Source organism: Tachyglossus aculeatus, chromosome 14 (genome assembly GCF_015852505.1).
Source record: "Tachyglossus aculeatus isolate mTacAcu1 chromosome 14, mTacAcu1.pri, whole genome shotgun sequence".
Lineage (NCBI taxonomy): Eukaryota > Metazoa > Chordata > Mammalia > Monotremata > Tachyglossidae > Tachyglossus > Tachyglossus aculeatus.
This window is the reverse complement of record NC_052079.1, coordinates 2,469,204-2,482,150: the sequence shown is the minus strand read 5'-3', so window position 1 is coordinate 2,482,150 and position 12,947 is coordinate 2,469,204. Positions and strand designations below refer to the sequence as shown.

At 49.1% G+C, this 12,947-nt stretch overlaps 1 protein-coding gene across 1 annotated transcript in view; it reads right to left on the bottom strand.

Annotated features, from left to right (window-relative positions):
- Positions 1–12,947, bottom strand: part of WDHD1 (WD repeat and HMG-box DNA binding protein 1) — a 65,113-nt gene that overhangs the window by 25,542 nt on the left and 26,624 nt on the right. Inside the window, exons 9-16 of the mRNA XM_038756805.1 lie at positions 12,833–12,939; positions 11,184–11,325; positions 10,898–11,096; positions 9,411–9,577; positions 4,934–5,118; positions 3,321–3,562; positions 1,835–1,972; positions 41–197 (exon numbers count right to left, since the gene is read on the bottom strand). Of these exons, the coding sequence (XP_038612733.1) occupies positions 41–197; positions 1,835–1,972; positions 3,321–3,562; positions 4,934–5,118; positions 9,411–9,577; positions 10,898–11,096; positions 11,184–11,325; positions 12,833–12,939 (1,337 nt within the window). The remainder of the gene's footprint in view (positions 1–40; positions 198–1,834; positions 1,973–3,320; positions 3,563–4,933; positions 5,119–9,410; positions 9,578–10,897; positions 11,097–11,183; positions 11,326–12,832; positions 12,940–12,947) is intronic.

Genomic DNA, 12,947 nt, shown 5'->3' with positions numbered 1-12,947 from the left:
CCGAAATTATTCATTATTATCACTGTTTTCAACGACCCACCTCAACTGCTGGGGGTTTTCGTGAATCCCAACGACCCAGTAATGATCGGACTTTCCTTTGCAGTGTTCCCGGGTGCTGCATATCGGGGCCCAGGTGTTCCCGAAGCGTCTGTTTAGCATCCTCACGGTGCCCTCGGAATCCACCGAACAGGGAGTCCCTGCCCCGGGAACGGGAATGAAGTTATTTGGGAGACAGGGAGGGCGGAAATCACAATGAAAACGCCTTCGGAAACAGTAGAGATTACTTAGACTTTTTTGTCCCGCGTGGGGCAGGGATCGCGCATCTACCCCAGAGCTTTAGAAAAGTATTTGAAGGATATGTTGCCAACTTGTACTTCCCAAGCGCTTAGTACAGTGCTCTGCACACAGCAAGCGCTGAATAAATACGACTGAATGAACCTGATGCACGGCGAGCGCTTCACGAGTACCGCAGAAGAGATGTTCCACCCGAAAATCGTGTCTAGTAGATACTTTTGCGTTTATAAATCGAAGAGAAAGTGGCAATTTATCTGAACAGAGCAAAGACACTGTAGTATCTGGTGACCCCGGTAGAAGACTACACTGCGGAAACTGAGGCTTTTTCAAAATCGATCCGTTAAATTTCTGTCTAGACTCCCGGAGGGGGGAAAGTTCCCGGGCAATTAATACTCTCTTTGTGGCTTTTCTGAGATAGTTCGGGATTCCCCCACCTAGTTAGATCCTCAGGTGAAATCTTTCCAAGACCCCCATTCCTCATCCTGAATTTCAAAATGCTTCATTATCCATCATCATCATCATCAATCGTATTTATTGAGCGCTTACTGTGGGCAGAGCACTGTACTAAGCGCTTGGGAAGTACAAGTTGGCAACATATAGAGACAGTCCCTACCCAATACCGTTACATTTCCGACCAGGGGAGAGTCCTTCTGGAAGGTCAGGAAAGGGTAACGCCTGAGGTCTAATGTCACGGCGTATCCGTGAAAAAAAAGGACTCGCATATGCAAGCCACTCAAAGTTCGTGTTTAATAATAATAATAACAATAATGATGGTATTTGTTAAGCGCTTACTATGTGCAAAGCACTGTTCTAAGCACTGGGGGGGATACAAGGTGATGAGGTTGTCCCATGTGGGACTCACAGTCTCAATCCCCATTTTATAGATGAGGTCACTGAGGCTCAGAGAAGCTAAGTGACTTGCCCAAGGTCACACAGCAGACATGTGGCGGAGCCGGGATTCGAACCCGTGACCTCGGACTCCAAAGCCCGGGCTCTTTCCATTGAGCCACGCTTCAGGTCTGGCGTTTCTATCCGTCAAGAAACTCTCCGGGCCAAAAGAGCGTTTAGGGACGGTGAGAAATGGTTCGCTGGAAAACCATGGAGAACCGGAAAACTGTCACATGGGATTTAGAGCCAGGACTGAGAAGCAGAGCGGCCTAGCGGCGTGGGGGTCGGAAGGACCTGGGTTCAAATCCCGGCTCCGCCACCTGTCTACTGTGAGCTGGGCCTCAGTTACTCCTCCGGGCCTCGGTGACCTCATCTGTCAAAAGACTGTGAGCCCACTGTTGGGTAGGGACCATCTCTATATGTATGTTGCCAACTTGTACTTCCCAAGTGCTTAGTACAGTGTTCTGCACACAGGAAGCGCTCAATAAACACGATTGAATGAATGAATGAATGCTGTGAGCCCCACGTGGGACAGGGACTGTGTCCAACCTGATGAGCTTGGGTCTAACTCCAACGCTTAGCCCAGTGCGTGACGCCTAGTAAGCGTCTGACAGATATCATCCTCATCATCGTCCAAGAAAGTCTACCTTACCTTCTGCCGAAAATCCAATCCATGTCAGATAGGACTTCCTCGAAAGGGGAAGGGGCTCGCCACGCAAAACCTGCTTTTTCTTGCTTCCCAGTTCCAGGAGTTGTACTTCCAGGCACTGATCCCCATCGAAACCAGTTCCTAGTGAGGGAAGAAGGCGGAAGCTGTTCCCTTCAGCGCAGGGAACGCGTCTTGTCCCCTCCCAACCGCTTAGTACTGCAAACGCTCATCATCATCATCATCATCATCAATCGTATTTATTGAGCGCTTACTGTGTGCAGAGCACTGTACTAGGCGCTTGGGAAGTACAAGTTGGCAACATAAACGCTCACCATTTGAGCGTTTGAGTGGCCGAAACTCCTCACCCTGGGCTTCCAGGCTGTCCATCCATCCCCTGGCCCCCTCCTACCTCCCCTCCCTTCTGTCCTTCTCCAGCCCAGCCCGCACCCTCCGCTCCTCCGCCGCTAATCTCCTCCCCGTACCTCGCTCTCGTCTGTCTTACCGTCGACCCCCGGCCCACGTCATCCCCCGGGCCTGGAATGCCCCCAATCCCTCTGCCCATCCGCCAAGCTAGCTCTCTTCCTCCCTTCAAGGCCCTCCTTGAACAGTAAGTGCTCAATAAATACGACTGAATGAATGAATGAATGCTGTGAGCCCCACATGGGACAGGGACTGTGTCCAACCTGATGAGCTTGGGTCTAACTCCAGTGCTTAGCCCAGTGCGTGATGCCTAGTAAGCGTCTGACAGTTATCATCATCCTCATCATCGTCCAAGAAAGTCTACCTTACCCTCTGCCGAAAAGCCAATCCACGTCAGATAGGACTTCCTCGAAAGGGGAAGGGGCTCGCCACCTTACAAGAGCTCACCTCCTCCAGGAGGCCTTCCCACACTGAGCCCCTTCCTTCCTCTCCCCATCCTCCCCCTCTCCATCCCCCCCATCTTACCTCCTTCCCTTCCCCACACCACCTGTATATATGTATATATGTTTGTACAGATTTATTACTCTATTTATTTATTTATTTTACTTGTACATATCTATTCTATTTATTTCATTTTGTTAGTATGTTCGGTTTTGTTCTCTGTCTCCCCTTTTCAGACTGCAAGCCCACTGTTGGGTAGGGACTGTCTCTATATGTTGCCAATTTGGACTTCCCAAGCGCTTAGTACAGTGCTCCGCACACAGTATGCGCTTGATAAATACGATTGAGGATGATGATAAACGCTCCATAAATACGACTGAGTCAAAGATGACCACGCGCGATCAAACGGTTCTGTCTCTTCTTCCGGGACCCCGCTTCCAACCGCGCTCACATAGCCCCCCTTTCCAGGAAGCCTTCCCGGGTTCATTCCGAATCTTCCCAGATCGTACCCCCATCCCGTCCAGACTGTAAACTCGCCGTGGGCAGGAAACGAGAGGGGTCTAACCACTCCGTCTCCCCGTGACTCTCCCGGCGATCGGCCGACCTCAAAGCCGGAGCTTCGGGCTACCTCTGTGATAGACGATCAAGAGCTGCTCTCCGTGTCCCGCCATGGACACCACGGGCCCGGGGAGGCTGAAGATCTCTTTCTGGACGCCTCCGATGGAGAAAATTCGAACGAGTGAGGCGCTGGTAGCAGACGCCAGCCAGCCCTGACCCAGGCAGATGGCTTGAATTTCCTCGTCCTTGGGCATGTCCACTGTCCATTCTTTGCTTGAATCCCAGGAACTAAAATGCAGGCAGTGGAGCTTGCTAAAACCAACGCGGAAGGAAAGAAGAAAAAAAACCAAGAAAAGCGCTTACATCTGATACTTCCGATAGGCAACGTTGAAGCAGAATGTCTACTGGACTGCGTTTCATAGGAGGTTTTCTTCTGGTAGAGATTCATTCATTCATTCAATCGTACTGAGCGCTTACTGTGCTTACTAAGCGCTTGGGAAGTCCAAGTTGGCAACATATAGAGACGGTCCCTACCCGACAGCGGGCTCACAGTCTAGAAGGGGGAGACAGAGAACAAAATATATTAACAAAATAAAATAAATAGAATAAATATGTACAAATAAAATAGAGTCATTCATTCATTCAATCGTATTTACTGAGCGCTTACTGTGTGCAGAGCACTGGACTAAGCGCTTGGGAAGTCCAAGTTGGCAACACATAGAGTTGGTCCCTACCCGACAGCGGGCTCACAGTCTAGAGGGGGGAGACAGAGAACAAAATATATTAACAAAATAAAATAAATAGAATAAATATGTACAAATAAAATAGTCATTCATTCATTCAATCGTATTTATTGAGCGCTTACTGTGTGCAGAGCACTGGACTAAGCGCTTGGGAAGTCCAAGTTGGCAACATATAGGGATGGTCCCTACCCAACAGTGGGCTCACAGTCTAGAAGGGGGAGACAGACAACAAAACAGATCAACAAAATAAAATAAATAGAATAAATATGTACAAATAAAATAGAGTAATTCATTCATTCACCTAATTGTATTTATTGAGCGCTTACTGTGTGCAGAGCACTGGACTAAGCGCTTGGGAAATCCAAGTTGGCAACATATAAAGACGGTCCCTACCCAACAGCGGGCTCACAGTCTAGAAGGGGGAGACAGACAACAAAATATATTAACAAAATAAAATAAATAGAATAAATATGTACAAATAAAATAGTTATTCATTCATTCAATCATATTTACTGAGCGCTTACTGTGTGCACAGCACTGGACTAAGCGCTTGGGAAGTCCAAGTTGGCAACATATAGAGACGGTCCCTACCCAACAGCGGGCTCACAGTCTAGAAGGGGGAGACAGACAACAAAACAAAACATATTAACAAAATAAAATAAATAGAATATGTACAAATAAAATAGTCATTCATTCATTCATTCAATCGCATTTATTGAGCGCTTACTGTGTGCAGAGCACTGGACTAAGCGCTTGGAAAGTCCAAGTTGACAACATATAGAGACGGTCCCCACCCAACAACGGGCTCACAGTCTAGAAGGGGGAGACAGACAACAAAACGAAACATATTAACAAAATAAAATAAATAGAATAGTAATTTGATCACTGATCAGAGAGAAGGGGTACCACCCAGGAGAAGGGGGGGTTGCCTTGAATTTACCTCGCGAGTTCCCCCGTGCTCTCACACGCCAACAAGATGGCTTCGTGGGAAAGGGCGGCGAGGGTGTGGTTGAGATTGTTGGACAGGTGTGTCGCGTGGTGGACGGACGTGTCGTGAAATTCCACATCTATGGCGTGATCCAGCTCGTCGTTATAGCAGCGGATGATCCCGATCGAATTCCACACCTGACCCAGAATAAACAAAAAAGCCACCGAGAATCGCTTAAGGAATCAATCAATCAATCAATTGTATTTATTGAGCGCTTACTGTGTGCAGAGCACTGGACTAAGCGCTTGGGAAGTCCAAGTTGGCAACACATAGAGACGGTCCCTACCCAACAGCGGGCTCACAGTCTAAAATGGGAAGGCGGTGATGATGATAATGGCATTTATCAAGTGCTTACGATGTGCAAAGCCCTGTTCTAAGCGCTCGGAGGTTACAAGGTGATCAGGTTGCCCCACGGGGGGCTCACAGTCTTAATCCCCATTTTACAGATGAGGGAACTGAGGCACAGAGAAGTGAAGTGACCTGCCCAAAGTCACACAGCTGACAATTGGCGGAGCCGGGATTTGAACCCATGACCTCTGACTCCCAAGCCCGGGCTCTTTCCAATGAGCCACGCTGCTTCTCAATAATAATAATGGTATTTGTTAAGCACTTATTACTACGACTACTACTAATAACGCATTTGAGCGCTTGCTATTACAACTACTATTAATAATAATGGCATTTGTTAAGCACTTACTATGTGCCAGAGACGGTCACGTGGCTAAAAAACAGGGATGTGAAGGGAAATGAGGGACGAACCCGAATTTAAGAAGTCAAGCCTTTGGCGGGTTTTAATTTTCCGGAAACGTCCCAAGGGGCCTTAATAATAATAATAATAATAATAATAATAAGAAGAAGAAGAAGAAGAAGAAGAAGAAGAATAACATGTGTTAAGTGCTTACTATGTGCAAAGCACTGTTCTAAGCGATGGGGAGGTTACAAGGTGATCAGGTTGTCCCATGGGGGGGCTCACAGTCTTCATCCCCATTTTCCAGATGAGGGAACTGAGGCCCGGAGAAGTGAAGTGACTCGCCCAAAGTCACCCACCTGACAACTGGCGGAGCCGGGATTTGAACCCATGACCTCTGACTCCAAAGCCCGGGCTCTTTCCCCTGAGCCACGCTGCTTCTCTAACACCTAAACGTGCAAAAAAGCTGCCCGCTTGTAGGGAACGTGCCTCCCGACGCTGTTCTACCGTCCCCTCCCGCGCGCTTAGCACCTTCTTAATCCCCATTTTACAGACGAGAGAACTGAGGCACGGAGTTGTTAAGTGACTTGCCCAAATTCGCACAGCAGACAAGTGGCAGGGACGGGATTAGAACTCAGTCCTCCTTACTCCCAGGCCTGGGCTCTATCCATTAGGGGAAGCGGAAAATTTTGGAGAAGCAGCGCGGCTCGGTGGAAAGAGCCCGGGCTTTGGAGTCAGAGGTCGTGGGTTCAAATCCCGGCCACGCCACTTGTCAGCTGTGCGGCTTTGGGTATGTCACTTCACTTCTCTGGGCCTCAGTTCCCTCATCTGGAAAATGGGGATGAAGACTGTGAGCCCCACGTGGGACAACCTGATCACCTTGTAACCTCCCCGGCGCTTAGAACAGTGCTTTGCACATAGTAAGAGCTTAATAAATGCCATCATTATTATTATTATTACTATTCTATTTTGTTAATGATGTGCATCTAGCTTTAATTCTATTTATTCTGATGACTCGACACCTGTCCACATGTTTTGTTTTGTTGTCTGTCTCCCCCTTCTATTCTGTGAGCCCGCTGTTGGGCAGGGACCGTCTCTATATGTTGCCGATTTGGACTTCCCAAGCGCTTAGTCCAGTGCTCTGCACACAGTAAGCGCTCAATAAGTACAATTAAATGAATAAATGAATGAAAGGGAACGTCTCGGCCGTCTCTGTTCTAACGGACGGGTTGGTGGAGGACAGACCGGGAAGAGAAGCAGCATGGCAAAGTGGCTGGAGCCCAGGCCTGGGCATCAGGAGGTCATGGGTTCTAATCCCGGCTCTACCACTTATCTGCTGTGGGACCTTGGCCAAGTCACTTCTCTGGGCCTCAGTTGCCTCGTCTGGAAAATGGGGATCGAGACTGTGAGGTGGGACGGGGACCGTTGTCCAACCCGATTTGCTTGTATCCACCCCACCGCCCGCTGTTGGGTAGGGACCGTCTCTATCTGTCGCCAAGCTGGACTTCCCAAGTGCTTAGTCCAGTGCTCTGCACACAGGAAGCGCTCAATAAATACGATTGAATGAATGAATGAATGGATACAGAGCCTGGCACATAGTAAGTGCTTAACAAAAGCCGTAATTATTATTATTATTACCAGAAAATGGGGATCAAGACTGTGAGGTGGGCCGGGGACCGTGTCCAACCCGATTTGCTTGTATCCACCCCATCGCCCGCTGTTGGGTAGGGAACGTCTCTATCTGTTGCCGACTTTAGCCCGCTGTTGGGTAGGGACCGTCTCTATCTGTTGCCAACTTGGACTTCCCAAGCGCTTAGTACAGTGCTCTGCACACAGTAAGCGCTCAATAAATACAATTGATGATGATGATGACTTCCCAAGCACTTAGTCCACTGCTCTGCACACAGGAAGCGCTCAATAAATATGATTGAATGAATATAGAGCCTGGCACAGTAAATGCTTAATACCGTAATTATTATTATTATTATTATTATTATTATTACCAGAAAATGGGGATACAGACTGTGAGCCCCATGTGGGATGGGGACCATGGACCATGTCCAACCCGATTTGATTGTATCCACCCCACCGCTCGTTGTTGGGTAGGGACCGTCTCTATCTGTTGCCGACTTGGACTTCCCAAGCGCTTAGTCCAGTGCTCTGCACACAGTAAGCGCTCAATAAATACGATCGATGATGATTATTATTATTACCGGAAAATGGGGATAGACACTGTGAGCCCCACGTAGGGCGGGGACTGTGTCCAACCCGATTTGCTTGTATCCACCCACCGCCCGTTACTGCGTAGGGACCGTCTCTAGATGTTGCCGACTTGGACTTCCCAAGTGCTTAGTCCAGTGCTCTGCACACAGTCAGTGCTCAACAAATACGATTGAATGAATGAATGAATGGATATAGAGCCTGGCACACAGTAAGCGCTTAACAAATACCGTAATTATTATTATTATTATTACCGGAAAATGGGGATAGAGACTGTGAGCCCCACATGGGGCGGGGACCATGTCCAACCCGATTTGCTTGTATCCACCCACCACCCGTTGTTGGGTAGGGACCGTCTCTATATGTTGCCAAGCTGGACTTCCCAAGCGCTTAGTATAGTGCTCTGCACACAGCACTCAATAAATACGACTGAATGAATGAATGAATATAGAGCCTGGCACACAGTAAGTGCTTAACAAATACCGTAATTATTATTATTATTATTATTATTACCGGAAAATGGGGATAGAGACTGTGAGCCCCACGTGGGGCGGGGACTGTGTCCAACCCGATTTGCTTGTATCCACCCCACTGCCCGTTGTTGGGTCTCTACATGTTGCCAAGCTGGACTTCCCAAGCGCTTAGTCCAGTGCTCTGCACACAGTCAGCGCTCAATAAATATGATTGAATGAATGAATGAATGGATATAGAGCCTGGCACACAGTAAGCGCTTAACGAATACCGTAATTATTATTATCATTATTACCGCAAAATCGGGATAGAGACTGTGAGCCCCACGTGGGGCGGGGACTGTGTCCAACCCGATTTGCTTGTATCCACCCACCGCCTGTTGTTGGGTAGGGACCGTCTCTATATGTCGCCAACGTGGACCTCCCAAGCGCTTAGTCCAGTGCTCTGCACACAGTAAGCGCTCAATAAATACAACTGAATGAATGAATGAATGAATATAGAGCCTGGCACACAGTAAGTGCTTAACAAATACCGTAATTATTATTATTATTATTACTGGAAAATGGGGATAGAGACTGTGAGCCCCACGTGGGGCGGGGACTGTGTCCAACCCGATTTGCTTGTATCCATCCCACTGCCCGTTGTTGGGTCTCTATATGTTGCCAAGCTGGACTTCCCAAGCGCTTAGTCCAGTGCTCTGCACACAGTCAGCGCTCAATAAGTACGATTGAATGAATGAATGAATGGATATAGAGCCTGGCACACAGTAAGTGCTTAACAAATACCGTAATTATTATTATTATTACCAGAAAATGGGTATGGGGACTGTGTCCAACCCGATTTGCTTGTATCCATCCCACTGCCCGTTGTTGGGTCTCTATATGTTGCCAAGCTGGACTTCCCAAGCGCTTAGTCCAGTGCTCTGCACACAGTCAGCGCTCAATAAATACAATTGATTGAATGAATGACTGACTGGATCTAGAGCCTGGCACCCAGTAAGCGCTTAACGAATACCGTAATTACAATTATTATTACCAGAAGCTGGCTTACCATGAAGCGGTGAGTGAGGTGGGAGGGAGTTGAGCCGGACTGGAATGGCTTTTGACGGGGGGTGGGCACCGGTCCGTCGTAGAGCGGCCGGCGTTGCGGACCTCCCGCCCGGTCACCCTCCTCTCCCTCCTTGTCGGGACGGAAACCGGCGCTCAGCAAAGCACCGTCTAGAACGTGAAAGCCTGAAAATTAGAGACTCGCAACGGGAAGGGGGACGGGACGGCGCGGTCTGTTTATTGTTGTACAGTAATAATAATAATGATGATGGCATTTATTAAGCGCTTACTATGTGCAAAGCACTGTTCTAAGCACTGGGGAGGTTACGAGGTGATCAGGTTGTCCCACGGGGGGCTCCCAGTCTTCATCCCCGTTTTCCAGATGAGGGAACTGAGGCCCAGAGAAGTGAAGTGACTTGCCCAAAGTCACACAGCTGACCTCTTCTAATAATAATAATAATAATAATAATAATGTTGGTATTTGTTAAGCGCTTACTATGTGCAAACCACTGTTCTAAGCGCTGGGGTAGATACAAGTTGATCAGGTTGTCCCACGTGAGGCTCACAGTCTTAATCCCCATTTTACAGATAGGGTAACTGAGGCACAGAGAAGTTAAGTGACTTGCCCAAAGTCACACAGCTGACAATTGGCAGAGCTGGGGTTTGAACCCATGACCTCTGACTCCAAAGCCCGGGCTCTTTCCACTGAGCCGCGCTGCTTCTAGACTGTGAGCCCACTGCTGGGTAGGGACCGTCTCTATATGTTGCCAACTTGGACTTCCCAAGCGCTTAGTCCAGTGCTCTGCACACAGTAGGTGCTCAATAAATACGACTGAATGAATGGATGACTCTATTTTATTTGTACATATTTATTCCATTTATTTTATTTTGTTAATATGTTTAGTTTTGTTGTCTGTCTCCCTCTTCTAGACTGTGAGCCCGCTGTCGGGTAGGGCCCGTCTCTAGATGTTGCCAACTTGGACTTCCCAAGCGCTTAGTCCGGTGCTCTGCACACAGTAGGCGCTCAATAAATACGATTGAATGAATGAATGAATGGATGAATCTACCCTTACTTCTATTTATTCTGATGACTTGACACCTGTCCACATGTTTTATTTTGTCGTCTGTCTCCCCCTTCTAGACTGTGAGCCCGCTGTTGGGTAGGGACCGTCTCTAGATGTTGCCAACTTGGACTTCCCAAGCACTTAGTCCGGTGCTCTGCACACGGTAGGCGCTCAATAAATACGATTGAATAAATGGATGAATCTACCTTTACTTCTATTTATTCTGATGACTTGACACCTGTCCACATGTTTTGTTTTGTCGTCTGTCTCCCCCTTCTAGACCGTGAGCCCGCTGTCGGGGAGGGACCGTCTCTAGATGTTGCCAACCTGGATTTCCCAAGCGCTTAGTCCGGTGCTCTGCACACGGCAGGCGCTCAATAAATACGACCGCATGAACGAACGGAGGAGCGTCTCCGGCGACACGTACCGGCTGAGTTCTCGTCGTCCTCTAGAACGGTACTCCGATGCCGGGGGTGACTGGGAGCCAGCATCGGGTCGTCGTCGTCTTCGTCGTCCTCCACCCCTCTCTTCGGGGTGGACTGGGACTCCGCTCGGTCCCCGCTGGGGAAATCGTCGTCGTCCCCGTCGAAGAGATCGCTGTAATCCTTTTCCGCCGCGCCGGGGGCCTGAAAGCAGATAACGCCGGGATCGAATCCGGGCTCCGGGACGCCCGAGCCCGTTCAGACGTCTCTTCGAGGCGACCGTCTCCTTACCCCGATGCTCGGTTTCTTCCTCTCGCCCTCGCCGACGTTCTCCAACAGCCCCAGGTTCCCCTCGGCATCGGTATAAGCGATCTGTCCCCGGCTCGGATGCCAGGCCAGGCCGCTGATTCTATAGCCCTTCTCGTGTTTTATCCTGTTAACGGGGGAATGGGAGGGGAGTCTCAAATTAAGACACGGAAAACCAAAAAGCACGGCGTGGTGGAGGGAGCGCGGGCATGGCTTCTGATTCCGGCTCTGCCGCTGGTCTGCTGTGTGACCTTGGCTAAGTCACTTCATTTCTCTGTTGCCTCAGTTACCTCATCTGGGAAATCCATTTTTTCATTCAATCGTATTGACTGAGCGCTGACTGCGTGCAGAGCACTGGACTAAGCGCTTGGAAAAGTACAATTCGGCGACAGATAGGGACAGTCCCTACCCGCCGACGGGCTCACAAGGCGATTGAGACTGTGAGCCCCCACACGGGACGGGGACTGTGTCCAGTTCGATTTGCTTGTGATAATAATGATAACTGTGGTATTTGTCAAGCGCTTACTATGTGACAAGCACTGTTCTAAGCGCCGGGGGAGATACAAGGTCGTCAGGATGTCCCACGTGGGGCTCACAGGCTCAATCCCCCTTTTAGACTGTGAGCCCACTGTTGAGTAGGGACTGTCTCTATATATTGCCAATTTGTACTTCCCAAGTGCTTAGTACAGTGCTCTGCACATAGTAAGCGCTCAATAAATACGATTGATGATGATGGTGATGAATCCCCATTTTACGGATGAGGGAACTGAGGCCCAGAGAGTTTAAGTGACTTGCCCAAGGTCACACAGCAGACACGTGGCGAAGCCGGGATTAGAAGCAGCGTGGCTCAGTGGAAAGAGCCCGGGCTTTGGAGTTGGAGGTCGTGGGTTCAAATCCCAGCTCCGCCACTTGTCAGCTGTGTGACTTTGGGCACGCCACTTCACTTCTCTGGGCCTCAGTTCCCTCATCCGGAAAATGGGGATGAAGACTGTGGGACAACCTGATCACCTTGTAACCTCCCCAGCGCTTAGAACAGTGCTTTGCACATAGTAAGCGCTTAATAAATGCCATCAAAAAAAAACAAAAACCCGGCTCCACCAATTGTCAGCTGTGTGACTTTGGGCAAGTCACTTCACTTCTCCGGGCCTCAGTTCCCTCATCTGGAAAATGGGGGTGAAGACTGTGAGCCCCCCGTGGGACAACCTGATCACCTTGTAACCTCCCCAGCGCTTAGAACAGTGCTTTGCACATAGTAAGCGCTTAATAAATGCCATTATTATCATTATTATTATTATTAGAACCCCTGACTTTCTCGCTCCCAGGCCCAAGCTCTATCCCCTAAGCCATGTTGCTTCTCACCCCAGCGCTTAGTACAGTGACTGTGAGCCCACTGTTGGGTAGGGACTGTGTCTAGATGTTGCCAACTTGTACTTCCCAAGGGCTTAGTACGGTGCTCTGCACACAGTAAGCGCTCAATAAATACGATTGATTGATTGATTGCATGGCACATAGCAGGCGCTTAGCAATTACCGTTATTGTTATTACTTTGCTACGAGGAAGTCGACTGAACTTTTGAAAGCCTCTGCGATAGAGGCGGACAAAATGGGAGGACAGAAGGGGATGTTGAACGCTACCTCTCCACGCAGGCCCGGGTCTCCACGTCCCAAATGACGATACCGCCGTTAGCGCTTCCGGCTGCTATAAACTTTCCACAGGGAGACCAGGTGACCACGTTCAGCGTCTACAAAG